The sequence below is a fragment of the Pezoporus wallicus genome, unplaced genomic scaffold (genome assembly GCF_028554395.1).
Source record: "Pezoporus wallicus isolate ANWC-B61680 ecotype Strahan unplaced genomic scaffold, APGP_CSIRO_Pwel_v1 contig_593, whole genome shotgun sequence".
Lineage (NCBI taxonomy): Eukaryota > Metazoa > Chordata > Aves > Psittaciformes > Psittacidae > Pezoporus > Pezoporus wallicus.
Window position 1 is genome coordinate 7,368,366 of NW_026642342.1, and position 27,934 is coordinate 7,396,299.

Consider the following 27,934-nt stretch of genomic DNA (forward strand, 5'->3'; position numbering starts at 1 on the left):
TCCGCAGCAGCCGCCGCGGTGCGCGTTAATGCTGAGTGCCGGCAGCCGCGGCCCGGCCGTGCCCTTCCTCCTGCCGGGCGCGGGCGGCGAGGATGAGCCAGAGAGACACCCTGGTGCACCTCTTCGCCGGCGGGTAGGTGACACCGGCCTCGGCCCTCTCGCCCTTCTTCTTCGCTTACGGGCTCCGCGGAGCGGGGCGCTCGGTGCATGCCGCCCTGCAGCTACCCCCCGGCCTTACCGCTGTACACGGAAGCGGCTCCGGTGGATTTTCCCGCCTTCTCTGGGCTGTGCGGGTCCTGCCCGTTGCTGCCGGCGACCGCGGCCTGGGTCGGATCTTCCAGGCTGGTTGTGCGCGTTGCGGCCCAGGCCCGGGGGTGCTCCGGCTGCTCTGGGCCTCGCTGGGAGCCTGAGGCGGTGCCTGCCGGTCCCGGTCCCGTGTGTGGTATTCTGTTACAGGCAACACGCGAGGGGAACGTGGGCCCTTGAGGAAGGGGAGTGGAGGTTTCCCTTATAAATAGCCCGTTTCCTTTGATCCCAAGCCTGGAGTTCCACCGTTATCTGGCGTTTCTGTGGAGAAACATACTGAGCCCTCCTCAAACGCGTCGGGGAGGTTGCCCAAGCGGGCCTGTCCCCTCAGCAGTCCAGGAGTGACGAGCGGGTAACGCTAGTGTCTAAGGGCCGCTGTGTTACTTGAATGCGGTTCGACACTGGTGCCTACTGTTTGTAGGTGTGCGGTTTGACGCAGTCATGGAGGTTTCTGCCCATGAAGGCAGAAGAAATCGGAAAGACTAATATAGTTAGAATATGCGGCCTTTGTAGCACTGGTGAAGTTTGAGGTAACTGGTACCTTTGCAGGTGTTAGTCTGTCTTCATCTCATTAAGCTTTGTAATGCTTGGGATGTGTGCAGTCACACAGTGCGTGGTCCTTCCAGGGGCTCCTAGCTTAAAAGAGAAAGCTGGGGATCCTGTTTGGCTTAATTATAGAAGTGTATATGGGTTATGAGTATGGCTGTGGAGAAGTGAGAGGAGCGACAAGACTGCATCCAGTGAGAGCTTGGATTTCCATTTGTGCTCCTCCTTGACAAAGTGAACTGACTGCCTCTGGGCTGGAGTGTTTCATAGGGAAGGATCACGCAGTGTTTTACTTGAGCACGTCTGGGTGAGTTGGATACACGTTAGCAGTTCCTCTGCTTCCAGCACATTTGCACGTTTCCAGTGTTACATACCTGATACAGGCTTATGTGCGTGCTTTTTCCACTCCCTGAACTTCTGACTCTCTGTTTAAGAGGCGAGCGATTATACATCAGGAGGCCTGAGATGAACAAGTGCGTGTTTTATCTTCAGCCTTCACATCCCTGTAAACAATCAGAAAAACTGGAGTGCTACCTTATTTATTGTAGCACTTGAACTTGATAGCTCTAAACAGCAGAGATAACTAGGCAGAATCATAGGTAATGATAGAGACAGGTTTATAAACCTGAAACTTAAGACCTGGTGAAGATTGCTCAGCTCAACTTGTTCATAGCTCGTTTTTGCACAGCACTCTGGTCTTTGCTTAGCTGCTGGCCAGTTGGGTAAAGGGTTATGCTGCGAGGAAAAGGCTGAAAGCTGTTTCTTCCTGTGCCAGACATGTGTTTCCGGTGCCTTTAGTTCAGCAAAGCTTTCTGTGTGTATTTAGTTATGTTTAGTAGTAGAAAAGTTACTCAGGGTCATCTCATGATTTGTTGGCAGGCATGGTGGAGTACAGGTCACCTGAGTGTTCTTTAGTCTTCAGTGAAACTTAGGGAAAGGAAGGAAGTTTTGTTTTCCTTTAGCTTTTGCTGGAGACTGTATGAGAACAACATTATTATCTCAATCTGCTGGCTTTTTGGTTGTGGTTTGTTTTTTTTTTTTTTCCTTCTTTCTATAATGTCTATATTCAGACTTCAGTTCCTGCTTTCTGTAATCAGTGTAACTGATGACGCTGCTGTTTTAGTTATGCAGGTGGGGCCGGCCATCATGTTTTTTTTCTAAAGCTGCCTAGGTTGTTTTATGACCCATTCAGCAACTGATAGCCTGCAATACTTTGGGCCATTACAAGTTTATGTTGGGAGTTAGTGTCATATATCTAATATTTTTTTTCTCCTGATTCTTTTTTTTTCCTATCTCTGTGTCCTTATCCCTTTCCAAGAGGTCTGACAGACTCTTAGCAGTGCTGGCCCTGGGGGCAGTGATGGTGGGGGAGTTACTCAGCACTAAGTGCTTTGTTTTTTCCCAAGTAATTCATACTTAGGTAGCTTCATTTTTAAGAATCACATCTCTGTTTCATAAGTGCATATTAATTGTGAATACCATCAATATTTTGTGGTAGAAATATTAACTATGAAGTTTAAAAAGAAAAAATAAGCAATGGTTTTGAATAGTTTAAATATAGTTTCTAGCACCATCGCTGAACTGGTGCTTTCCCCTTCTTTTTTGATAAGAGGGGAAAGTTCACCTAAATCATTTTGCTGGACTAGTTCATGCATTAGCCAGTGCAACAAGTACTACTTCATTTACATGTAACCCCTCTCCCATGCACTACTTGGACCTTCCTGACTTTGTGAAAATGAGATATTCTCTCAAGTTGTATATGTAAAAAGAACAGCCATCACATTTACAAGTAGGAAATACATAGCATGAGAAGAGCATCACGCTTTCAGGAAATAAGATAGAAAAAAACAATGATTTTTAATAAAAAAAATGGTTACTAACTTTTAAGAACATATTCGTTAAGGCAGTTTTAACTGATAGAACGTGTAAGCAGTTGATTCCATGGAATAACTTTGCTGTCACCTTAAAGCATAGTTTTCTAGACTGTGCAAAACTGCCATGGTGCAGTACCTACTGAAGAGTACGGCATACTTGACTGGATCAATAGTGTAGCTGCAGTTCAGGTTCATGCTGTGACATGTTTGAAATCACTGAAGTCATGTTTTGTTGTGGTAGCCCTATTTGTCAGGATCTGTTTCCACAAACTACATAGTTACCACAGTTGCCTTTGCTAATAGTATCTTGCCAGTGTGGCAACTGTTACTAGCTGGATCATGATAGAAAATTATGCTTCAGGTGAAACTCAATTTTACTTTTGTTCCTTCTGAACTACTTGTTTGCGTTGCACAGAACTCATTTCAGGAGTTGAACTGTGGATTTTTTGGCATATCACCTGGTTTTCTAGCTCCTAGTCAAATAGCAGCTGTTGTCTCTGCTGGCAGCATATTAGTTGTATAAACTCGGGTGCTTTTATTCCAAACCAAGCAATACATTGAAGGTGCTGCATCCTTAAATTACAGAGTCTTGTGATTGAAATGTAGGCTTTAGATGAACATTTTAGTTCAAGTATATTAGTTGGGGGTTTTGTTATTAGAATACTTAAGCAACAAAAAAAGGAGCAGAAAGACCTTAATGTTTTGTTTTATAGAGAAGATTAGTGTATTTTGGATTAATTTACTTGCAGATGTAATTGGTATATCAAATAAAAAATGTGTTGGCTACAGAAATAATTTCCAGGTTTTTATGATTTATTCTTCGTTTTCAGAAAGCTTAGGGCAGTATATTTGTATCACCAGGGCATGAGAACTTACCTGTTCCCTCAGCAGAAGGAGGGACTGGTTTGGGTTAGGAGGTGGCTAGCTGCTTTTCTGAGCTCAGGGTTGGACAGTCTTGGGTTTACTTCCTAAGTCTTCCTTTGCTCTTGGTGTTTCTTGCAGAAATTTGGCTGTTAGTAACTTACTAAGTGAGAGAGTATAGGGAGGAGTCTGTTTAATTATCCTGATTATAGAACTGTCTACAATTGATCTGTAATGCCAAACACTGATTTTCTGACAGAGGTTCTTAACAAATCCCTCCAGTGGCTAAAATAGCAAAGGCTCTAAAAATATATTTAAGATAAATGTCTGAATTCTTTCGAAAGATCAGACATGGTTGAAATGTATCAAGTAAAGGTGAAAGACCCTTGGGGTTGTTTGGTGTTTTTTTAGATCTAAGGTGATATCAGTTAAGAATGTGGCAGGTAGTATACGGACTTTTTTTACTCCATTTCAGAAAACAGCCAGTTGGTCTATAACTGAGTTGCCAAACACTTGGACCTTAGAAAACCCTTGACCCTAAAATAGATTCCTGGCATAACCATGGATGTCTTTCAGAATGTGTTCTTCCTGTTACAAGGCATAAGGAGAAGGTTAGTACCTTCCTGTTGAAGCTTCAGGTTATTTTTGTGTTCAGATACTCTTCTGTGTGGAATAAGACAGTGTTTGTTTAAAGTGCAGGGCAGCTTGGGTTTTGCTCCATGAGGTTACCTAATTGGAAAGAAATTGCTGTTGGTACTCAGGAAACCGTGAAGTTGGTGTTTCTCATATTTCCTGCTAGATGACTGATGCTTTCAGCTGTTTTACTTAATGCAAATGTCATTATAAATGTTTATTTACCGTAGTTCCTAATAGAAGCTGCTCCACATGTTGATGTTTGTTTTGGATAATGAAACCCAGTGATGCTTGTTCCCCTTGTAGAAACCCAGAAGTGAAAAGAGGAAAAACACATGTCAGCACATCAGGGGAATTTTATTTTCACACTGATAAATAGAAATAGCAAGTTTGATTAGTATTTTTAGTTTAAGGATGTTAGCTTAACTTAAACTTCCCTAGTTTAAGGAAAGAAACATAATGGTGAATAAGGGGGTTAAAAGTTTCTGTCAGTACTTCTAGTAGTTATATTAATATTAAAGATGGAAAGGTGTATAATATACAAGTTTGACTGTATAATAACAGGAATCCCCTGAAAATTCAGGATTAATGAGATATAACTTTCAGGAACAGTAAGAATGTACTAGCTAAAGCCCTTAAAATCCCTCAGAAGAACAATACTGTATATGTTGATGTAAAAGTTACCCTTCTTTTTTGAGACAGCTCTATGAAATTGCTGATAAATTTGGGTCCTGAGTTTGCAGTTAAGTGGTGAAGAGATTTGAAGTACTTCTGTTTGCATTTTGTTCCTTTTGGCAGAATTTTGAGCTCTGTTCTCTTGCTGTTTCTTTTGGTAGCCAGTATTTGCATGGGACTTTAATTTCGATACAGGAAAGAGAAACAACTGGTAAAATACATGAATGAATGTAGACCAAAGATAACAGGGTCAAGGGTTATCTTTGAGTCTTTAAGACTGGTTACAAATCCTGTGAAAGGTGAGTCTGAGGCCAGTATTATGCAGCCTTGTCTTTTAATTTTTGTAAGATACATATTGATCTGAAAGAATAAAGTTGTTGGAAGTGAGAGTTTCAGTTCTAGGCCAGCTGCTACTGAGAATATTAACCTGCTTTGGGCATTCATAGACAGTCTAGTGGCTGAAGTTGAGACCCTCATCTGTGCTAGAGGTATCTAGAGGTGTCTCTGCTGTTAATTGCAGGGTATAAGGTAATAGTAGGAGATACTCAACTATCTGGGACAAAGGCAGGCATTCCTTGGTAGATACCCTACACTTTTTATAATAAAAGGTGTTCTTGTGCAGACATCTTAGTAAAAATAGAGCCTGGGATTAGAATACCAAACTGGATTAGGTTTTTAAGCATGTATTTATTTCCTTGCAGTGTCTCACATATAATACATGATTCTCTGGCAGAAAATGGTTGTCAGTGCTGCAACTGTGTTGCATTGCTAAGGCATTTAAAGCTCAAATAGTTCCAGGTTTGGTTTTGTTAATCCAGTGAGGTGATGGACTACTAAATGCACATCAGGGATCAAATCAATGGTTTTGCTTGATTGGGGTTTTATGTTTGGTTTATGCTGTTTTTTTTTTTTTTCCTAGGTTCTTCTCTCCCGGGATGTCAAGTAGGCATCTCTGTCTAGTCTTAGTGTTACATTTGTTGCAGTCCTGCAGATTAGATGATTCAGATGACACGCGTTTCTGTATTTGTTTTTCTGACTGCAGTGTCTCTTGTGCCTTCTCTTACAGTTGAAGATGCAGACTGAGATCTCTAACTTGACTGTGTCAATAGCGGGATTTTAATCTTTTTACCAGTGTGCTTAATTTTGTGGATTTACCTATTGATCTGTGCTCTTCTGCCCTTCAAATTACTTGGGACTTAGAAGTCGGTTCTTGTGCCCTTCTATGATGTGTTTCTGATGAAAGTCATCCTTGCAAGGTTTATATACAGTTGGCAAAGCTGAAGACGGCTTGTAGTAAACATTGTTTAGAGCCAAATGTGCTATTTAGGATAGGTAAAAAGAGCAAGTCATCATTTGAACAGCATTGATTAGAAACTGGTGTAAGCATTCAGACACAGGAGTGCCTTGGGTTTTGGCCTTCTTCGCTTCAATTCATACTCTGTCAGCAAGAGTATATTTCTAACCTATTCATTCTACCACGTGAAACTTGCCTAATACTGGAGAAAAAGTTACGCATTACCAGGTGCTCTCCCAAGTCCCAGTTTGTTGGGGCCTAGCACATGACTGAAGATGCTGAAGCCCCGAGTGGTTTAGGTAGTACAAGTTTCGTAAGCAATTAACAAAAATCACACTTGTGTTATTGAGAAGAAATATAACAGTTTTCTAATTCTGTGGAGATGTTTTTCTGAACTGTGCTACTTCCTAATTTGCGTTAAACCACAATTTATAAGGTAAACTCCTTAATTTGAGCTGGTGAGGAAGATAACAGGAGTGGTGGCAGTAGACTGCTGTCAAGCTACAGAACACTTTGCTAAACTGGAGCTGGTGACTAGCTGTTAATGGCCTACCAGGACTCTGAGCACAAAGTAGTAGCAGTCTCTTTATCTCTCTCAGTATTTCTAGTAGTCTCTTAAATAAGCAGGACCGGAAATGTATTTCTAAGTAAAATACACTGTCATTGATGCTGGTGACAGAGCTGCGGGCATGCTGCTTTGAAGTAGCTTATTTGTTCAGGGTGCATAGTTATTGAATGCTCCCTCTTCTTTGTTTTCCTACAAGCTATGTTTATTGACAGTTTCTCATAAACAGATTTTTGTTGAGCCTTGCTGTGTTTATCTTCAAGTGAACTAGATATATCAGTGTAGTTCCTGGATTATGCTTTCACTCGGTGATTGAGCTCAAACTCAGTAGATCTTGTGACTACTGAGCAAGGTCTGGTTCCTCCACACTATGGGACTTGTTTTGTTCTGGTGAGGGCATACCTCCAATACTATGTTCAATTTTGAGTTCCTTCTTACAAGAAAGCTATAGGGATGCTGGAGCAGGTCAATGGAAGGGCAATGGAGCTGGTGCAGGGCCTGGAGCACAGGTGTGATGGGGAACAGCTGAGGGACCGGGGTGGGAGGGGGGGTTAGTCTGGAGAAGAGAAGGCTCAGGGGGGACCTTATTGCTCTCTACAACTGCCTGAAAGGAGGGTGGAGCAAGGCGAGTGTCAACCTTTTCTCACAAGAACAAGAGGAAGTGACCTCAAGTTGCACCAGGGGAGGAGTAGGTTGGATTTTAGGATAAAATTATTCATGGAAAGGGTTGCCAAGCATTGGAACAGGCTGCCCAGGGAAGTGGTGGAGTCACCACCCCTGGAGGTATTTAAAAGACACTTAGATGTGACACTTAAGGACATGGTTTAGTGGTGGACTTGGCAGTGCTGGGTTTACAGTTGGTCTCAATGGTCTTAAAGGTGTTTACTAACCTAAATGATTCTATGCTTTCTCTATTATATGGGGCTTTTTGAGGGCTGGGAGAATGAGGTATTACTTTTAGACAGAGATGGGGAATTTTGTGAAGACTTGTGAGCAGCTTAGAACGACATAGCACTATAAAACTTCTCTCGATTTTTAAGTAGCAATGTTATGCCTTGAAGATGGGGGAGAATTTTAATCCAGTCTATCACTACTTAGTGGAAAACATTCAAAGTATTCTCTGGTTCAGCTGAGACATCTTAAACTGCTTAAAGAAAAAAGAAAAACAGCCAAGCAAACCACTCAACAACACTACAGTAAAATGCCAAGGGTGCTGATTATTAGAAATGACTTGGCTGGCAGATTGTGGTGTAGGTAAAAGGTGCACAGGTCCCAAAGGGAGGCAGGTGATCTGCTGCTTCCTTCTGATGCATGGAAAAATAGTGCTAGCAGCTGCTACATCGGCTGGTTAAAACTAAACAACTACTTGCTGTAGGCTTGGTTAAAAACAGCAAGCACTGAGTGGCTGTATGTCTGCCCTCTTCCCCAGTAACTGAGCTGAATGCAGTGTTTAACCCATCCACAGTGAATGTCTGACTGAGTGCTGTTACAGTTGGGCACCCCTTGTGGTCGCTCGGGTATGATGCAGAGGAACATGCAGGATACAAGCTCAAGGTCAGTGTTAATCTTCAATTCTAGAAAGTTTTTCCAGTGTGACGTAGCTGTGGAGCCAGTAGCATTAAAGGCTCCAAATTCCAAGCCGTCTTGAATGATGTAGGCCAAGTTTTTTTCCTCCTCCTTTCTTCTCCCTTCTATAGTGTTTATCTCATTCATATAAACCATACCATGTGCTTTCCCCTGCTGTTACTTTGCTTGAAAACAAGTCCTCGTGTAACCTGTCCAAAATCCAATGTAGAAAGATCTTTAAGTAGTCTCGAGGACCAGAAACAGAGGGTTGCAAGACAGGAAATGAACTCTAAAGCCAGCTTTCTGCGTGGCCTGTCCAGGCATGTTACCGTACAGCAGCATCTGCTTTGAGCTGCAGGAGATGAAACATCTTGCTGTCTATCTTGAAGATGCTCAAGCTCTAAAGCTCCATGTCAAGTGTTTTTGAGGGCTTGCCTACCTGTGCTTCTCATGGTAGTGTTAATGTCATGAACCACATGTTACAGGCTCCTACTGCTTCATACACTTGCTAAATAAATATTAGCACATGTAGCTGTCTCTTCATGCAACTCTTATTTTAAGAAGTCTATTTGTAGCTGAGCATCAGGAGAGTAAGCAGACAGATTGCTCATTCAGAAATGTTTAAAGATGCTACTCTAAAAGCTGTGTCAGTAGCACACACTGGAAGACTGGCATCCATCTTCCTGTGAAAACACCTTTTTCCAGACTGACAAACTTAATTTCTTTCATCTATTCAAACTTGGAAAAGAGTATAATGTTCAGTTTAATGTTAGAGTTAGGGGTGGGACAAGATGCCTTTAGGCTTAGTAATAGGGTACATCTAGGTCACTGGGTTTAAATGGAGCATTAAGTGAACATCAAACATTATCTTACATTGCAGCTGTTTGGCATGGTCAGTTCAGTTCATACAAATAGATTTGTTAGGATGCAGTGTGTGTGTGTGCTTGAGCCTTTCATGTTACAGCAAAATTGCTGATAACTATCATGTCAAAATTAAACACCAGCTCTTGTTACTGCATCAGAGAAGTGAATGTTGGGCCCTTTGAATCTAGTACAAACTGTATTTGTGTGTTAGTGGATTTCAGGCTGAGCTGTTAGTAGCATTAGTACCTGAATGGGTTTGGTGGGGTTCTTTCTTGGTTATTTTTGGTTGTTGTTTTTGACTTTTTTTTTCTTTTAAGGATGCTTATAGTGTTCTGGTCTTGGTTTTAAGAAGGTATTTGGCAAAGTTAAGAATACCTTAAAATATTCAAGGGAAGCCCCCCCCCCCCTTTTTTTTCTTTTAATGCTAATGTCAAGGGATTTGAGGTTGTCATTTGGAAACACAATTCACAGTTTCGATGTTTTTCCCTCAGGCTGTATGTGACTAGGTAAGGAGATAGGAATGCAGATATTAAGTCAGTTATGAACAAGCACAAGAAGAATCCTCTGAGCAGAGCTGCTAAAAGGCATCAGGTTCCTGGCTGTGTTCTGCTCCAGCACAACAGGAGTAACTCCAGTGTCAGCAGAAGTCATGTGTGGTTTGCCTTGGCCTGCTCACAGGAATGAGTGGTGAACTGAAACAAGATCTGCAGTTCTTGACCTGGTCAGCCACTAAAGCTCTTCTGCCTTCCTAGGTTCTACTCTACAGTATCTAGTCTGTCTTGCTGTAGTGAGCAGAACTCAGGAAACACTTGGAATCATTGCTTTCACAGTAGCATGCCCAAAGTACAAATGGTGTTTTTAAGATGCTTTCATAAGTGTCTTAATTTTGTAAAATTGCCAGTTTTTACCAGGTTTTACATGGAGTCCTGTGTGCATAGTGCATATAATATCTTTTTTGTTATTCTAGCCTTAGGTTTTTTGGCACCTTATTGGTGGTCAGGAGGACACTAAACTTTCAAAAATAAAAGTTAAAATTTACCATGAGGAGTTAAACATTTCAGATGCTGAGCTACTTTCCAGAACTGATTTGAACAGCGTGTTCTGAAGGCTGTGCACCTGAACTACTCTGAAGTATCTTTGTCTGTTTAAATTTCCACTCCAAGTTGTGGAGTTAACAAACTGACTTAACAGTTTATTTGCCTTCAAGGGCAAATAACTGCAGCATTGTCATGCATGTTCCATTGTTACTTCACTGGTTGGGATTTGACTGTGTTGGGTATAATGTTAATTACATGTGAATGCATCCTTCAGTGTCTTTGCAGTTAATGTGATGATCCTATTTGCTCTGCAGATGTGGAGGTACTGTTGGTGCAATTCTGACATGCCCACTGGAAGTTGTGAAAACACGATTGCAGTCCTCCTCTGTGACTCTCTACGTCTCTGAAGTTCATCTCAACACTGTGAATGGTGCTACCGTCAATCGAGTAACTAGAGTTTCTCCTGGGCCTCTCCATTGTTTGAAGTGAGTGTACCTGTTACTAGGTTTTGGTTACATTGAGGAGGGAGGAGGAAAGAGATGTGTTGGGCAAATCTCTATGAAAGATTCAGACTCTTACATCTATTGTGATGCTACTGAGATGACTTCCTTTTATTTGCTTTTTAACTGCAGTTAAGTTTCACATTCCACTCTTCTGAACGTCCTTCATGCTTGAGTTTGTACTTGGAATTAGCCTAAGCATGCGCACCCTGTGCAAATCACAGAGCTGTGCAAATCACAGCTCCAAACTATGTCCCTAAAACTCACTGTTATATTTAAGCCCAGACTATTTTCATCCTGAAAAAGTGTTAGCATAAGACTATTTAAAACCGTCTCATGTCCAAATTGTAGATGTTGCTGAATATGGGGGCAAGAAGCCCTACGAAAATCAACTGTGCTTCTTAATCTCTCTCAGCTTCCACCACTCCACACTCTTCCTGCTTTTCAGTACCTTCTGGTGGACGTGTGGCTTGTAAGAGGCCAGATTTTGCCATGATCTGGGATGCTTTATTTGCATAGCACCTCACTGAATGGGACCGCCCTTCCTTTCACCAATGCTTCTGATGTTCAGTAGCCAGAAGGCAAGTTGTATGGCCACAGTTAAACTGCTTGTACAGGCCACAGGCAGGTGTCTGGTACCTGTCCAGGATACTATAGATCCAGAAGAAACAGTGGTACACTTGATTCCTAAGTTTCTCTTAAGAAACTGAGGTTCTACCTGTTTTGTATATATGCATGTGTTATATGAGCATATATACATAAGTGTAACACATGATATCGTGATGGTAGTGATTTTTAAGTAGTGTGTTTAAGTGGAATTTACTATAATCTAATGCTGTGCCCTTTCTGATCTCTGGAATATGTTAAGATTTCTTATAACAGTTCCTTCTGTAAGTGTTATGAATGCTTTCAGGATGATGGGCACGTCAAATTCGTCATTACAAAGTGCTTTTGAGGATGTGTTTAATCTTTCAATTATGGCTGCAGAGCAATGCCACCCACAATTAGGTATGACAGGTAAATCGTATCTAATTGTTAAGGACACAGATCTAAGATGCTGTTGGACACATTACATGCCAGCATTCCTAAGCAGCGATGGTAACTTTGCACAGCCACCACTTTAGTTTTGCTTACTGAAAACAAATGTAAACTTTCAGTTTAATTTAGCAGTAAAGCTGTGGTGATCCGGTTGTTGGAAATTGGAATAGGTTTGGAATCTCCTTCAGTGCTATAGATGGCTTTCACCTGTTTGTTCTGATAGTAAATTCCAAACAAAATAGCCATTTACACAAATGCATTGGCTTTACAGAGTTATTGACTTGCTGTTAACTGACATGTCGTTTTGAAGAAATATATGGGATCATTATTTGTGTGTATTAGCCACTGTTTCTAAATAAGCACAGAGTTCTGTTTGGCAACATCTACAGAAGTAGTTAAGAATTAACTTTAAATCTGGTTCTTAAGCAATTGCTATAGCAGTTTGCAGTAATGGGATGCAGATAGTCCTTGTTTCTCCTCCAGTGTCCTGCCATTCTTCTTAAAATACCCTATCTGGTTAGCCTCTAGATTGTTAGATAGGTTGATTTCACTAAAACTGGCTATTAATGGTTATCCTCTTATTGTGCCAGTTTACCTACCTGTATAATGATTTTCAACTTTAAAAAACACAGTTACATAGGAAGGCTATTCCAAACACTTAAGTACTAGTAATGCCTCATTTGAGGTCTCAATTCACTGCTCATATCCCTGTTTCTTTGTAGACCCTTTCCAGTCTTTCCAGAGCTGTGTTTATAGTGGACCTGGTACCATGAGATGTCACAGGACAGTGTAGCCTCAAGTCTTCACATGGATTACAGGTCTTTTTTCTGTCAGTCTCAAACTTAAGTGAGCTGCCTTGCCTGAGGAGGTGAGGATTGTCTTTCCTGGAATGAGTCAAAGTAAAATCCATGGGCTGCACAGCCCAGCAACAGTGCTTGATTAGAAGCATACAGGCAGCAGTTCGGAACTGATAGGGAAGAAAACCCTGCAATCCTTAAGGAAGGGTTACTTCTTGCATGGGAGCTTCCTGTTTCCTTTTACTGTAGTCAAAATAATCACTGTAACTTACAGAAACAAAGCTAAGAATGAGCTCTTAGTTGAATGCTTAGTGGATTTAAATTATTCATGGGGATAGGGAATGCAGGACTTAGTATCTGAAAGACTGCTTTCCTCTGACATGTTAACTTAGTGTTAGGAGTCTTGTAGAATCAAATCAGGGTAGCACATTCAGAGCCATGTTGGGGTTTCTGTCTTACTGAGAAGAGTAGAGAATAGATTGCCCAGCCAGGGCCATCTTTTGCATGGTAAGCATAGAGCTGACATCTTCCTGAGCTGCTCTCAGAAGGCATATGACTTGCTGTAACTTAACCTTCTTAGTTGCTCTCCTCTCTTGCTGTTTACTCTGTCCCTCCCACCCAAAAAGTTCCCAAGTGTTGGGAGCTAAGAGGTGATGCAAGCAATGTAGAATAGAATTAAATCTTTTTCTCCTGACCAATCGACAACCCACAGGAATGTGAACATTGCTGTGCTTAGTAACTTTCCCTGATAAAAGGACACTTTCGTTAACTTCCTAGTAACAGATAATCTAACCATGTATGTTTGTGTTCCTGTTTTTGAAGTATTGACATAAGGCTGTACTTATGCATTTGATTCCTTGATTTCTATGGCAACTCAAGCAATAATGGAATTTTACTTTATGGCAGTTGTAGGAAATGACTAGTTTTTGTAGCCAGCACTGTACTGTCAGCTATTGTGAAATGTTTGCACAGAGTAAAGCTCAAATGATGTAGTTCTGGTAGTCAGTGCATCCCTTAATTTTGGTGTGAATGTTATGGTATTGTCACTCTTTTGTTTTCTAGGATGATCTTGCAAAAGGAAGGTCCTCGTTCCCTGTTCAGAGGGCTGGGTCCTAATCTAGTAGGCGTTGCTCCTTCCAGGTAAGTGCAAATGTGTAAAGTAAAAATAATAACTTTGAAATTTAGGTTGCTGTACATCAAAGTATTTAAGGTTAATTTGAAGAAAGTTTTGCTTCTGCAGTTGTAAATATTGAAGAGTAAATAACCTTTGGTTGCTGGGGTAATTTTGTTGTCTGAGAAATGGGGCCACTCGTATTCTGCAGCTCCAGTCCCACATGCATGCTCCAGCTGTCTCAGTGTTTACTATCTTATGTCCTACTATATTTACTGTTGTGTACTACCCCATATGTAGAGTTTTGTCCAGTTAAGGAGGGAAGTGCTTAAGCAGTCGCACAAGGTTTTGTTCTTCAGTTGACTTGGTGCCCTTCTTTTTTTGTCTGAAGAGAAGATGTTGCTGTCTTGTGCACACACAATCTTAACCTTTCTGGTTTAAGGTCTTTGGATGCTTCTGGAAAACTTCATTTAAGTGGACTGAGCATTCAGCATTGATCTGTCTTCTACCTGAATCTGACAGATGAGGTGGTGTTCTGTAGATCCTTCACATGAATAAGAGGAAAACATAATTCAGGAATTGGAATACTTTGAGAAAATTTTTTTTTTAAGGAATTAGAAATACCTATGGTATTTTCTGGTCATTAATTTCACACTGCTGTTTGGAGTAGATGAAGTAATTCCAGTAGCTTTCTTTGTTCCTGACACCTTGGGGCATCAGCACTTCCTAATCTGGAGAGCCTTGTTTGGTAGTCCAACTGGTCTGTATGTTCAGCTTTGATATGACTTTAAAAGCTACTTCTCTACAGCAGTGGATTCAGTGTTATAAGTGACTGTCCTCAGTGAAAAATATCAATTGCAAAAAACCCATTTCTTTTTAGTGTACTTTATGTTAAATCTTCAATTTCTCTTCTCTTTTTCCCCCAGATGAAATACTTACCTTGTTGATCTTGTCCTATTCTATCCCCCCCTCCCCCCAGCCATACTAAAAATGTCAATTTGATTTACTGTGTGAAGTCTTGTAAATAAGCACATCCTCATGCCCCTCTGGCTGACTCGGTCTTCATCCAGTACTCCAGTACTTCATTTCAATTAAGCATAAGCTAAATGGATTTAACAGCAGCTCTTTGTTTAAATAAGCCACAGAGAAGCATGTTTCATAACACATCCAGTATGCTTAAATGAGTTCAGATTCCATTTTAGAAATTACATCCATGAAGTAAGCACTTCATCATTTTTTTATAATGAAGAAAAACATGTTTACACAGCTAATCAGGTTAATGTTCTGTTCCTGAAAACTGGCATGTTTTTCTTGTCTTGTAGAAGGGTGTTTAAGTTAAAACAAGTTTAAATATGAGGTTTAGATGTGCTTAAAGTAAGTTGGTGGTGGTTTTTTTTTTTTTTAGCTTTATTGAAGGAAAAACAGGCATTTTTCAAAATATATTGCATTGGCATGCTGACTTGGATGTGTAGCTTTGTTTTGATACCAGTTCACACTTGAATGTAGTACAAGCTTGCAGATATTTTGTAGTGTAATCACAAAAAAATTGTCTATTCTAAGTACAGAACTAAAGAGCATTTAAAATATAAATATTTATAACAATAAGTTATAAAGTATAACCACAAGTTTATCCATATTTACATCTTACATGCTAGAATAATATTATAAATATTTAAGTGTGCTTTTTGGTTTATAGAAAATAGCTACATGGTAATTCTCTTGAAATTGTAATGGTATTTAAATGAGTTTAGGTGCATTAGAACAAATCTATTATTAAAGAAATACAGAATACTGGAACTTCAGTTCTCAATTCAGCAGTGTTTTGCGTGTGTAGCTGAACTTTCTAGTGCCACAACCATCATTGCCACATTTCTAATCATCTGGCCTTCCCCTCACCAATTGTTAAATGGAGCTGCTGTGGAAGAAACAGTTGTCAAGTATGATGTTTGGGCTTGGTTTTGCCCATTCCTAGAGTAGTCCCACTACTCTATTTCTTGGGTAGCTTTTTACTGAGGAAGTAAGACTTAGACAACAATCATCTTGAATTGTTGAAGTTCATGGTGCTGCTTGTAAGGGCATTGATGCATAAAATTAACTTGGATTTTGTTCTAATTTCAGAGCAATATATTTTGCTGCCTACTCAAACTGCAAGGAAAAGTTGAACAGTATTTTCAATCCAGATTCTACCCAGGTACACATGATTTCAGCTGGTGTGGCAGGTAAGGATTTGTAATTTTTTAGCCTCATTCTACAGCCATATCTACAAATCACAGATGGCAATAAAAGTAGGAAAAAACAAAACCAAAAATGATTGCTTTGTGTAGTGGATACCTTTCTTTGGCCCCTAAGGAGTATGTGCATGGAAGTTAGCAGTTAGTGTTAATGCAGATCTTTAACTGTGTGTGTGAAAGGTCTTTCCTAGGAAAGCTTGCATGCCTGCTTTTTCAGTAGTAGCTTTGACACGTAAAATGGAAGTTTTCAAAACAATAACTTTTTGCTCTGCAAGCTGAAAACATTGTTTGCAGTGAACTTGAGTTTAATGCTTCATGATTTGTTTCTTTTACCACAACTTGGTTACAGCTATGTTTATCTGACTTATTTTTGCTCTTCTGAAATATGGCAGCAGGTATTTGTATAAATGATATGTAACACTCTCTGCCCCCTCTGCCTTTGTTCAAATACCAGTCTGTGTGAAGTTTACTCTGCCACTGAAGTGACATATAAGAGCAGATTTGTGTAGTTTTCATATGTTTTTATCTCTGGAAATGAAATTTTATATCCACAATGTAACTTTGGTATATTTTAGCAGCTACCAATATTTGTTGTTTGATTTGTATGTTCTGTGCTTTGAGATCATTAAAAGGGGAGTTAAAGGCAACTGAGCTGTTGTCAGACTTGTGCAGGTGTAATCAAAACTTGGACTGGCAACCCTTTACCTGTTGTTGCCCAGGTCTTTCCTACCCAAAACCAAATGTTCAAAAGTGGTTTTATTCTGAATAGGCCATAGACACTTCACAGGTGAATTCTGAGAGTTTTATGGTAGCCTGTTCAAGTTTCTAATGGCTGTCAAATTTTACAACCAGTGAGTATTAGTAATCTGGAATGGACTGCTAAAGGTTATGTCAGAATAATTAATAGGGTTAGATTTCTATTTAATAATTGCTAATCTAGTACAAGAAAAAGTTACATAGGTAGAAAAATCAAGTGACATGAGCATTAGTGTTGTTTAATTATGAAGTTGATCTATAGCGCATGAGAAATGAAATGGCAGTTTTGAATCCTCCTAAAGATGAGGAGAGCAGTTTTGTCTTAAATGGAAAATCAGGTGCTCAGATGATGCAGTGTTTTTCTTATCACCTGGAAATATGTCTTTTTTTTATAGGTCAACAACATGGGAAGTGGGATGGAAGGGGATTTAATGAAAAGTTCATCCTAATCAGTCAGTTGTGCAAGAAAACTGAGTTGTCTTCAGTTCCTCAAGGGGATAAAACATTCAGGGGGGTGAGGGGAAGTATGGGTAAGAAAAACAGGTCTATCCTCAGTTGGAGACAAGCTGTGTACTAACTCATGCAGTGCTGCAGATGAGCGTTCAGAGTATTCCTTATATTTGGAAGCTTTTTCTGTAATGAAAAGAACATGTATGGAGATGTGCTGTAGTGACTTCTCCTAAGTGCTTGCAGATGCAGACTCTAGTTTATCAAGGAGTTCTGTATCTTTTTAACTTGTTTTCCTTCCAGAAGGTTGGTGTTACACACTTGTACTTATGACTGCAGGAGACTGGGGTGAATGTACTTCAGCTTTAGTTGCCAGTTTTTGCCTTTTTTACATTTGGAAACAAGTTTTGCTATTGAATAACTTCTGTGGCTGTTCTCTTTCTCATGCTTACCTAGTTCTGCAATTGTATTTCAAAACCACATAAGCAGTGAAACTGAATGCCCAGTGCAGGTTCACACAACAGGTCACTATTTTTTCTCTTGCGATGTCCAGGCACCATGTACTACAGACATTCTCTGGAAGACCTTTAGAAGAAGGTTTCTTGACAAATAATTTCTCCATACTCAGTATTGGCAGTATTATGATTTATGTGAGAAATGACTGTAGTTAAAATTAACAGTACTTTCATTGGGAACATCCTAACCTTGTTTTTGTAATTCTGATATATTTCAGAAAATGCACTTAAACCAGCTTTTAACAGTTTTACCTGCAAGGTTTGTATTTCTATACAATGCAAATCAGCTTAAGGAAATGGCAAAATAAGGTTGTATGTGAGCTCTGAACTGGTTGACTTAAACAGGTTAAGATGAAGATCCCCATAATATTTGCTTTGGAACTTCAGATTTCAAAACTGGCAAGGTGGATAAACAACTCTAATAATGAGCAAACAATAATCAGTACTGGCTGTTTTCTTTTGCAGCTGCCATTGGTTTCAGTAAGGAGTTGAGTAACTCAGTCTTAAATGAGGGTGGTGGGTTTTTTTGGTTTGGATATCACCTTTCTATTACATACAGGCTTCTAATACCCACTGAGCATCAGGTGGGGTTTGTACTTAAAAAGCTTTTCCTGTAGGTTGCAAAATACAATAATGATGCAAAAATACAAGTAAAAATCTGTAACTTCCATAAAACAGTAACTACTGTAAGTAGTGAACTTTAGCAAACTTTAAATGCTATTTGTATCATATGTTAGTACTTAAGTATCTCAGGCTAGACTCATGTCTTTGGTAAAAAAGGGTAATTTTATGCACGTGGCTGGTTTGGGAGTGAAAAGCTGAGGTATGGTATTTTAACCATTTTTGTCTGGGTTTAGGCATTATTTTTCCTTCTCAAGATGAAACATATTTTTGGGTTTATTAATATTTTTTTAGTTAGTTTGTTTTATCCCAAGGAGGATGAATTGTGCCACACATTAGTAACTGATGCCTTATGCAATTAGAAATGCTTTTCTCTTGCTGTGTGCTAGCTTCCAGGATACAATTCATATCACCGTCACATCTAAAAAAAATCTGTTTTATCATGAAGCAATTTTTTTGCTTACTACTTGAAATATCACATGGTTCTCTTTTTGATAACTTGAAGAGTGAATATATCTGAAGTATACTACAAGAATGAGAGCATTTCCTTGTGTGAAGAAAATATAATCTCAGTATACTTCAAAGATAGTCTAAATTCTTAGACTCGCTATCAGCTCTGCCTTTTCATTGCACTTATTCAACCTCTTCTGCCGCACAGAATAAAAACTGTGGGGAACTGAATGAGATGCTCGATTCCTGTATGGCTTTCTTGTTTGCCCTTTTGATGAGTCATAGTCTCATTCAGACAACATGGTTGCAAATCTGCTGCGAAAGTACTTTGCCTTGTATGCCGTTGCTATTCTTTCTAGAATTCTACTGGCAAACCAACCCAAATGTAGGGGGTTTTATTTTTATGTATTAAAAAATTGGGACCAGTTGTTACATACACTTGTAACTTTTTAGTAGTTTTACACAGTTACTAAATACCAAATAAAATGCATATTTAGTTCATTGGTAACTGGTAATAGAAAGCTGGATTTCATAAGGCATCTATCTTGCTTTTTCAGTCCCAAGACTAGGTTTTTTTGGATTTTATTTGGGAGGGAGAGGGTAAGGAAGAGGGTTCCCACATAAATTTGTTACATAGGTAAGTATTTGGAGATATAAAATGGAACTGCTGCAAATGAGCAGGAATTTCAGTACTCAGTGCATTTTACATATTTCAATATCTGTGGCCTGTTCTGATTATTTCTTTTTTTTGTTTTTTTTCCTAAACTTTTACCTGAAAACAGTTAGATCTCACAATAACTAATTCACATATCCTTCCAATGGGATTCAATTTGTACACATGTGTCTGATGAGGTCACTGCTTGTTGTTATGATACAGAAAAGCCTGTGTCTATTTTAGGCAATTACTGTACATTTCTCCCGTGAAAAGAGTGAGATCGTGTCATCTCATGCTCCCCATCCGCAGGTCACTTCCTGCAGCAATATGGACTAACTTAAACCTCGTGAGTACTGAACTGGGCGTCTCTTGCAGCCTCTAGTGTAAGAACCACACATTGGGTTTGTCATATCTATGGAATAAACAAAATAAGGGGAATTCACTTTCATTATCTTGAAATTGGATGATGTGCATTGTGCAAAGACATCACTCCTTAACTCTGTTCGGAGCTGGGTTTTTTTTTTCTGTGCAGTTCAGGGGAAGGTGGAAAATACCTTTCACTGATAGCTGCTACTTTACTTACATCTAGTTAATTGAAAGTCCCTACTGGGTTAAAAAAGGCCTTTTGTTTTTCTTTTTTTCCTTAGTGTAACAGAGCTGCCTTTAAAATGCTGCAGCTGATACCCTGTCACATTATTTCAAAGACCTCTTTTCCTTTTCTTTTGTAATATGTATACAATCTCCTTTCTGTCTCTCTCTGTGCTCTCTTTTGGTTTGTTTTTATTTTACTACTTTGGATTTTTATTAAACATTCCATATTCACATGTGTCTGTATTACATTGGCTTATAGATTAAAACAAAGAACAACCCTAACCTTTGAAATACGGTGCATAATAGGAATACCTGGGATCTTACCTGTCAGTAGCTGTGTAAGTAGATTAAGGTATAGCTGTAAAAGTAGACTGAGATAATTCTTTCCATCTGAAACAGGGATACGATTATGTAGAAGAAAATAAAACATAGCTAAGTACAGGATTATCTGGCATTAATGAATTGTTCTACACTTCTAATGAGTCTGGAATGTTTCTTGAGGATACAACATGTTGATAAGCATTGTAAAGCCTTATAAAGTTCACTCAGACTTCTAAAAAGAGAAAGGAAGGAATTGATAGAGCTTCATGGCAGTTGTTGAAAGCTTCCTCTCCCCTCCCCCCCACCTTGTACTTTTTTGACAAGTACTTCTACTACATATTTGCTATATTTAGAAAGAAAAGCTTATCTATCTCAAAGATCCCATGTAGTATCTTTCATGTTTTTAAGTGCTTTCCTTGGCATCAGCATGACTCAACACTTAATTTGTATTTCCTCTTCCAATAACTGTATTTACTACATTACCTGTAAGAATTGAGCTGTAGTTGTCTCCTCTTGAAACCTGAATTATTGAAGACTCTTTGATTTGAAAGCTTTGGTTTGAACTGTCAATTTAGGCTTATGGTATCCCATGGGAAAAAAAAATTGGCTATGTTGGTAAGTGTCTGATCCTTCTGTTAGAGGTGCTATGCTTAAATTATGTTCAGAGCAACACAGAGTAGGCTTTGTCCTGTGTCAACAACTCCTTACTGGCAATTCCCAAGATACTCTTCTAGGACTATATCGGGAATTCCTCCTCCTTGTCTAGGAGTATCAGGCTGGTGCTGTAGGTGAACGCAGTCACTACTGCCACTCAGACACTGCCTCTGATCTCACCTGTGCATTCCCTGTTCCAGACTTAGGATCTACGGAGAACACCTTGGGATAAATAGGAAGGAGAAAGGGCTGAGCAGGTAATGCTGTAACATACAGTTTTAGCAGTACCAATATTCCAAATCATGCAACTTAAATAGGAATGCAAAAGATGTTTTGGTCTTCCTGACTTAAAATTAAGATCTAGGAGAGACTTAAGAACTAATTTTGTTTTTTAGAGGGAAATCTTTCCTTGAAAATGTGTTAGTAGGGGAAGTAATTAGTAATTACTAATTAGAAAATTAGTAATTTCCTCCCAGCTTATTCAAAACTATTGTTGCAGTCCTGTGCATTTCTTGTGCCCTTCACTCCAGTATAGGTATGGAAAGATTCTCGTTTGAACTAAAAGAAAACTAAAGCTTTATTCTTGGTGCTAGTATAAAACCAATAAAAAAATGCTAACCCAGTGTTTCCTTTAAGCTTAGTTCACCCCAGGGTCAGGTGCTGTAGGAAGCAGAGGAGTTTCTGTGGCATTAAGGCTCCGGCTAGTTGAACTACAGAACCTGTTTTGCAGATGTGGTATGTTTTAGAAGCATCCCATGCCTTCTTATGGCAGAGTAGTTCCCTGATGAATTGAGGTTTTACATAGTTATTTACCTACATGAAATGCAGATACAAAACACATTTTCATGTAGTTCTATGAAGGGCTCTGTATGTCCTTAAACATATTAAGGAGTAGTGTATCAAAAATAGCCCAAACCAACCCCAAAATTTTATTATCTACCATGGGAAGTTATTTAGCTAAGAGTTTTGAGTCAGTTTATAGAAGAAAAAAAAATCTGCTTAATCAAAAGATTAAACTAAAATCTCTAAAGTGTTTTTGCTGTTTTGGCACAGAGAAAGAGCTAAGTCTTAGTAGCTGCTAAGTCTTGTAGCTTGTCTTTAGAACTCTAACTGAAAATCATAATGACTTATTTACTTGGGATGGGGTAGAAGAAACCTCAAAACAGTTAAGATCCCCTGGCATTTCTCTTGAGTATTGCAGTCGTTTGTGTGCAATGTAAACCTAGATTGTGATTGAACAGAAAGTAACCTGTATGCAAGCAGTTCTGCTAAATACATATAAGCTATTAATTATCTCCATAAACAAGCTTATCAATAGCCTATTTGTTGTGTAAGTGTTGTGCACCAGATATGCACTGAACACGGTAACCTGTTGTTGCTTTCCCCCAGCCCCAGTCCATTCCCTTGCAGGAGGACAGCATGTCTTTGTAGTGATCTGCAAGTGATGTGTGTCACCCTAGAAAGCAAGTGTCTAAATTTATCATCTCTTGCCTGGCCATGTTCCAGCTCTTCCCTTTTCCTCTTCTCTCCTGCAGACATGACACCTCATGAATGGTGCATGTATGGTATTACAACTCTAGATGTTTTTTTTGTTTTACTTTTGTTTTTTCAAAGCTGCCTTTCACTCTGCTCTTTTTCTCTCCACGGTTCTGCAGAAGTAAGAATGAGTCTTACTTCTCTCTTTTTTTGTTTTTGTTTCCTTTTCTCTTTTTTTCCTTTTCTTTTTCTTTAATGGACTGAAAATCAAAGCTTTAACCCTTAGCCCTTATGCAAGTCTGAATAGTTGCTGTCTGTCTGCATAGTTAGAAGTCATACTATTTACTTTAACAATTTAAACACTCATATGCTTGTAAAAGTAGTCCTATGCCAACCAACAATCTCTGCTTTGAATACTAAATAAAACATTAGCTCTCAAATTTAACTGCTCTTTATTATTCAGTATTAAAAGGTCTCTTAAGTTACAGTAATACATGCCTTTTAACTGCACCAAAAGTAGTAGTTATTCAGTCTGCATGCTTTTAAACTCGGATTGTATTTCAGGTAGCAAATTAAATTGACACAATGCTTTATACCACCTCAAATTGCTAGAGCTGTATCTGCAATGCATTCTTATTGACATGTTTGCCAAATTGGCTAGTATTAGTCTAGCTAGCTTTGCTGTTCTCTGGTGTCAGAACAGGGTTGATATGATTAGAAAGGCAGAGAAATGTACACAATTGGGCTTAATTTACATGGGGCATCTCTTGCTAAGAATCAAACTTACTCAATAGCAATGTAAAATTTAAAAGTAGCCTAGATGTTTATTGGCTGTATGGATTCATAAGATATCAGTAAAGGGCTACAATGGGTACTTCCTAAAACTCAGTATAGTCCGAGTTTTTGCATCCACTGTACCTTACTATGTGCGTTTCAAACTTAGATGCAGTTGCTGTTGTGATATTATCAAATCTAACTGTTCTTTTCAAATATTTTAGGTTTTACTGCGATCACAACAACGAATCCCATTTGGCTAGTAAAGACACGTTTACAGCTTGATGCAAGGTATAGTGACGATGGGAACTCTCACTGCTGTGATAAGGTTTCGCTTAACTGTTGTGAATCTGTTCAGCATCCCCAGATGGAGTGATTTGTTAAATATCCAACATTTGGAATTTCATAAGCTGATGCTGATCTATCTACAAGTTACACTGTCATTTTTCTCTGTTGTAATATCCCTCCTGCAGCATGCCAGAGGCAGTGGAGTAGACTGGTAGATCAATTTGGAATTGATAAGGAAGTTAAGTCTCTGCAGTCATTTTCCTACCGTAATATGTTTTATTTGGTTTTAGCTTTGAGCTAAGCACTCCTTCATATAAGGATTTTAAGTGTTTTATCAAAAGTTTAGAGAAATGCCTGAAGCGACTTGTTTTTATCTTTTATATGCAGTAAGCTCTAGTCCATAAAAAGGAAAGACTGCTTTCATGGATCAAAACACAGGAATTGTTCTAATGCGGGACAGACAATAGAAGTTGTTTGGACTTATTACATCATCGTTTTCAGAAACTATTTTATAATGAAATTTGTAATGAAGTAGAATTTTATGCAAATAGGGGGGAAGAAAGACCTTTATATTTATTCCTATCTATGTAAAACTGTAGAGAGACACTGGTATGATGCAAGTAGCTCAATGCATCTGTCTTGTTCATTTTATATATTTTTCTTACTGAAAACTTATCATGCAATGTAAGAGTTTTCAGCCATTCTAAATGTATTGAGCCATATATTGCTATTTTGGAGGTCTGCTGGGCTTCCTGTATTAAGCCCATATAAGCATTTTTCCTCCTAGCAGTCGTGTTGTTGGCTGCAAGTTGACCATAGTAAATATATCCCAGAACTAATTTTACTGTGAGGTTGGTTGTGATGCTATTGTATGATTGGGGCTGATAATTGCAAAACTAATTACAAGGAAGTTTTGGTGCTGTACGCATCCTAATGGCATCTTGTGCCTCTGCTTGTTTTTTACTGATTTATCAGTTAAATTGCTTGAACTGTAGGGCTTTAAGGCAATTAGGGAAAATGATGGCTATCTTGTGCATGTTATTTCTGTACATAGTATCAAGCACATGGCTCCTGTGGGAGACCTGACAAAGGATCTAAGTTTGTGTAGGACACTGCAATTATGTGGGCTAGTCTAGCACAAACTGCATTCTTAGCTATTCTAACTCAGTTGTTACTGCAGGAGTAAAAGTAAGATTATAGTGGCCTGATCCTTGTTCCTGTTGAAGTTCTTAAAAACCCCTCTGATCTCAGTAAGCACTGAAGAAAGCATGTCTGTTGTTTACAAACTGAAATTGCTGTGGCCTTCAAAACAGTGCTGTGCATCTTGCACATCAGAAGAAAAATTCTTATAGCAGTCTGACCTTACCAGTGACACATGGGGATGGGGTACCCCTGGGGCTGTAGCTGTAGGTACAGTTTGTCTTCTTACCTGTTGTTCTCCGACTCTTTTCTCTTGCCTGTCAGAAAATCAGTCCCAGTCCCCCAGTTCTCTGCAGCATCTGCCACCTAGGTTATACAAGATCTGATCTGCAGCTCTATGTGCCTGCTCTCTCTGCCTTGTTTCACTTCTGTTTGACACTGCAGGTTCAAACCACTGGGACTTCAATTCTGTCATCAAGTGGTGCCTCATGTTACTTACACAATAGCTGCTGCCACTGTCTGTCTGGTTTTGTCAGTAAGAGTTACCTAAATTCTTATAAAGCTTACTTGCTTTATAAGAATTTAAAGCAAATCACAGTTTTATTCTGTGACTCACCTCTGCTGGTGGTGGCACTTGTGGCTACAATGAAGCATGCTTTCTGCAGTCTTGTAAGGGTTTTGCTGTGCACAGTAGGCAGAACTCAGTTCACTAAGCAAGCTAAAAATGAGAATAAGATTTTATTTACCAAATATTTCTTGATACAGTCATGTCTAATGAGTATTTTCTTTATATCAGCAGTGGCTTAGTTGATTCAAATAATAGTTACCTGTGTTGTATCAGTTGCTGTGCTCCATCTAGACATGCTTGGTATTGCTGATAGCTGTGATACTGTGAGGCCTGCTGTTTGAACTCTGAGCCACTGTAATTGCCATGCTCTGGAGCTGCCTTTTTGAGGCAGAATTTAGGGGAAATCCATTTTCATTATGCAGAATAAAATGGTCATGTTTTCCATGAGTCACTCACAGTGACAGTTCATTTGGGAGTCTTTTTCAAGCAATTTAGTCCTCTATTCTGTAAGACTTGTGGAGGCCTAGAGCTGTTCAACTTGTCCATGTGAAGTTTGGCTTGGACTCAGTATAGTGTTTCACCTGTGTTTAGTGCAAAAGGCCTTAGACTTTCACTTCAAGTTCTGTGTGTTCTTAAATGTATCTGAATTGGAGCCCTCATCATCAGTGTGAGATATTTCCGAAGTCCTCTTGTTGCTCTAGCAAAACTGTTTTCCTTCCTCAAGTTGCAGCATCTTGATGTCTCTCTTGTTCTCTCCTTTTTAGGAATCGTGGAGAAAAGCGAATGAGTGCTTTTGAATGTGTCCAAAAAGTTTATCGTTCAGATGGTATTAAAGGCTTTTACAGAGGAATGTCAGCGTCCTACGCAGGCATATCTGAGACTGTTATTCATTTTGTTATTTATGAGAGTATTAAGAGAAAACTACTGGAGTATAAGACTGCCTCTGCCATGAACAGTGAGGATGAATCAGCAAAAGAGGCTTCGGACTTTGTTGGCATGATGATGGCTGCTGCCACTTCCAAAACTTGTGCAACATCAATAGCATATCCTCATGGTAAGTGGGGCATGTACAGCTGAATCAAATGGGTCAAAAGGAGCCTCTTTAGTGATATTTGTAGCAGACTTTGGATCACTTGTTCAAGAGCCATTTCTTAGTACAAAGCTTGTCACATCAGATTGAGTCAGCATGAGCATAGTGTGTGGAAATTGAAGTATTTTTAAGTGGATATCTAGTATGGCCTCTGCTTAGGATTTGCTAGGGTATACCCTAAAGTTCTTAAGGAGAAGGTCCTTTTGCACTTGGAATCTCTCTGCATGCTCAGCAATTTCACAGAATTTGCCAGCAAGTTCTTGTCCCTCTTCTAGGAAAATAGGTTGTCTAGTTGGGTTTCCAGTTGCACTTAGTTTTCCTGCAAAGTAATTGTCTGTGCATTAATGGATTGAGTACATTATTAGTGGTGGCTTCTAAGCTGAAACATAAGCCCAAACAAAAGTCCTCTTCTGGATTTTTAACTAAGCAAATGATTTTTCCTTTCTTAATTTTATGATACTGCCAAATATTCAACCTGTTTTCCTCTTACACATACTGGGCTTGCTTCTGTCTTCCTCCTCTGTTTTTGAAGACTTCTTGTAAGTTAGAACTCGAGGGGGATTTTTAAAGTGGAAATTGCTAATTGGTCTAGGGGGAAGATAATTAACAGCGTTGAGTGTTAACCACGTGTGGTTTTCTTTGTGCAGAGGTTGTACGAACAAGACTAAGAGAAGAGGGAACAAAATACAGATCTTTCTTCCAGACACTATCTTTGCTTGTGCGAGAAGAAGGGTATGGCTCCCTCTACAGAGGCTTAACTACACATCTGATCAGACAGATTCCAAACACGGCTATCATGATGTCAACCTATGAAGTGGTAGTCTACTTGCTCGATGGATAGCAATGGGACAAGGCTTCCTAAAAGAAGGTGGAAGTTGGAGAGACTGGAGTGGACCACTGAATGTCAATGCCGATGTGGTGGGCAAAGGAAAGATGTATCGGGAACATGCAGCTATGGACAAAACAAAAGGCTGGTTGTGGGCAAATCTGGATAACTTTGCTGCCTTATTGTATGGTCTCTTGACAGTGTAATAAATAGGAGCTGCTCCTTAGGGAATACCTTTATACATTGCTAATTCAAAGTTGTTACTTTGTTTTCACCTGTTAATCCAGGCAAGGCTGTTAAATCATCTTCAGACACCTAATGGGTAAGGGAGTGTAAAATTTGGTATTGGGCAGCCTTATTCGCTTCCCTTAGTGATTGCTCTCAACTGTCCTTTTTTGGTCTGTTTTACTGCACGGTAACCTGTGGGAAGAATGGGGAAGACGATGCTTTCGTACCTTTCCGTACCCAAAAGGGCCATTCAGTTGCTCTGAAGATTCATAGAGAGTGAGATAGTAGTGAGTGTGTAAAGTTTTCCATGTTGCTATCTCAAGACAAAATATGGCGCAGGGACACAGAACAGTGATTTCCTCACTATTAAGAGTGGTACTCGGTGGTTTGTTTGGGGTTTGGCTTTTTGTTTGGTCTTGGTTTTTGTTTTTCAGGGGTTTTCATTTTTGGTGTGTTTAAGTTTGAGCAGCATTGTAAGTAACAACAGAATCCTCTCTCAGTAAATCTCCCAGGTTATCAAGCTGTTGATATTGGTGTTTGTAGGTTCCTAGTTCTTCTACATCACCTTTTCTCTTCTGGAACTTGCCTTCCTTAAGTAAGAGAGACATATGAAATGTTTTCTTTGCCAACCTGTCA

The 27,934-nt window shown here is 39.4% G+C and overlaps 1 protein-coding gene across 3 annotated transcripts; it reads left to right on the plus strand.

Moving 5' to 3' along the window:
- On the plus strand, positions 1-27,762 carry SLC25A36 (solute carrier family 25 member 36). Of its 3 annotated transcripts, none has more exons than XM_057429313.1 (7): positions 1-133; positions 10,536-10,706; positions 13,619-13,696; positions 15,786-15,886; positions 23,383-23,449; positions 25,919-26,208; positions 26,892-27,762. In XM_057429313.1, the coding sequence occupies exons 1-7, from the start codon at positions 93-95 to the stop codon at positions 27,083-27,085; spliced, it is 942 nt and encodes a 313-aa protein (XP_057285296.1). In that variant the 5' UTR covers positions 1-92; the 3' UTR covers positions 27,086-27,762. The 3 variants fall into 3 exon arrangements, with proteins under 3 accessions (XP_057285296.1, XP_057285297.1, XP_057285295.1); XM_057429314.1 differs by lacking the exon at positions 1-133 and adding an exon at positions 8,041-8,407; XM_057429312.1 differs by lacking the exon at positions 1-133 and adding an exon at positions 10,328-10,460.
- Positions 27,763-27,934: the final 172 nt, after the last annotated feature.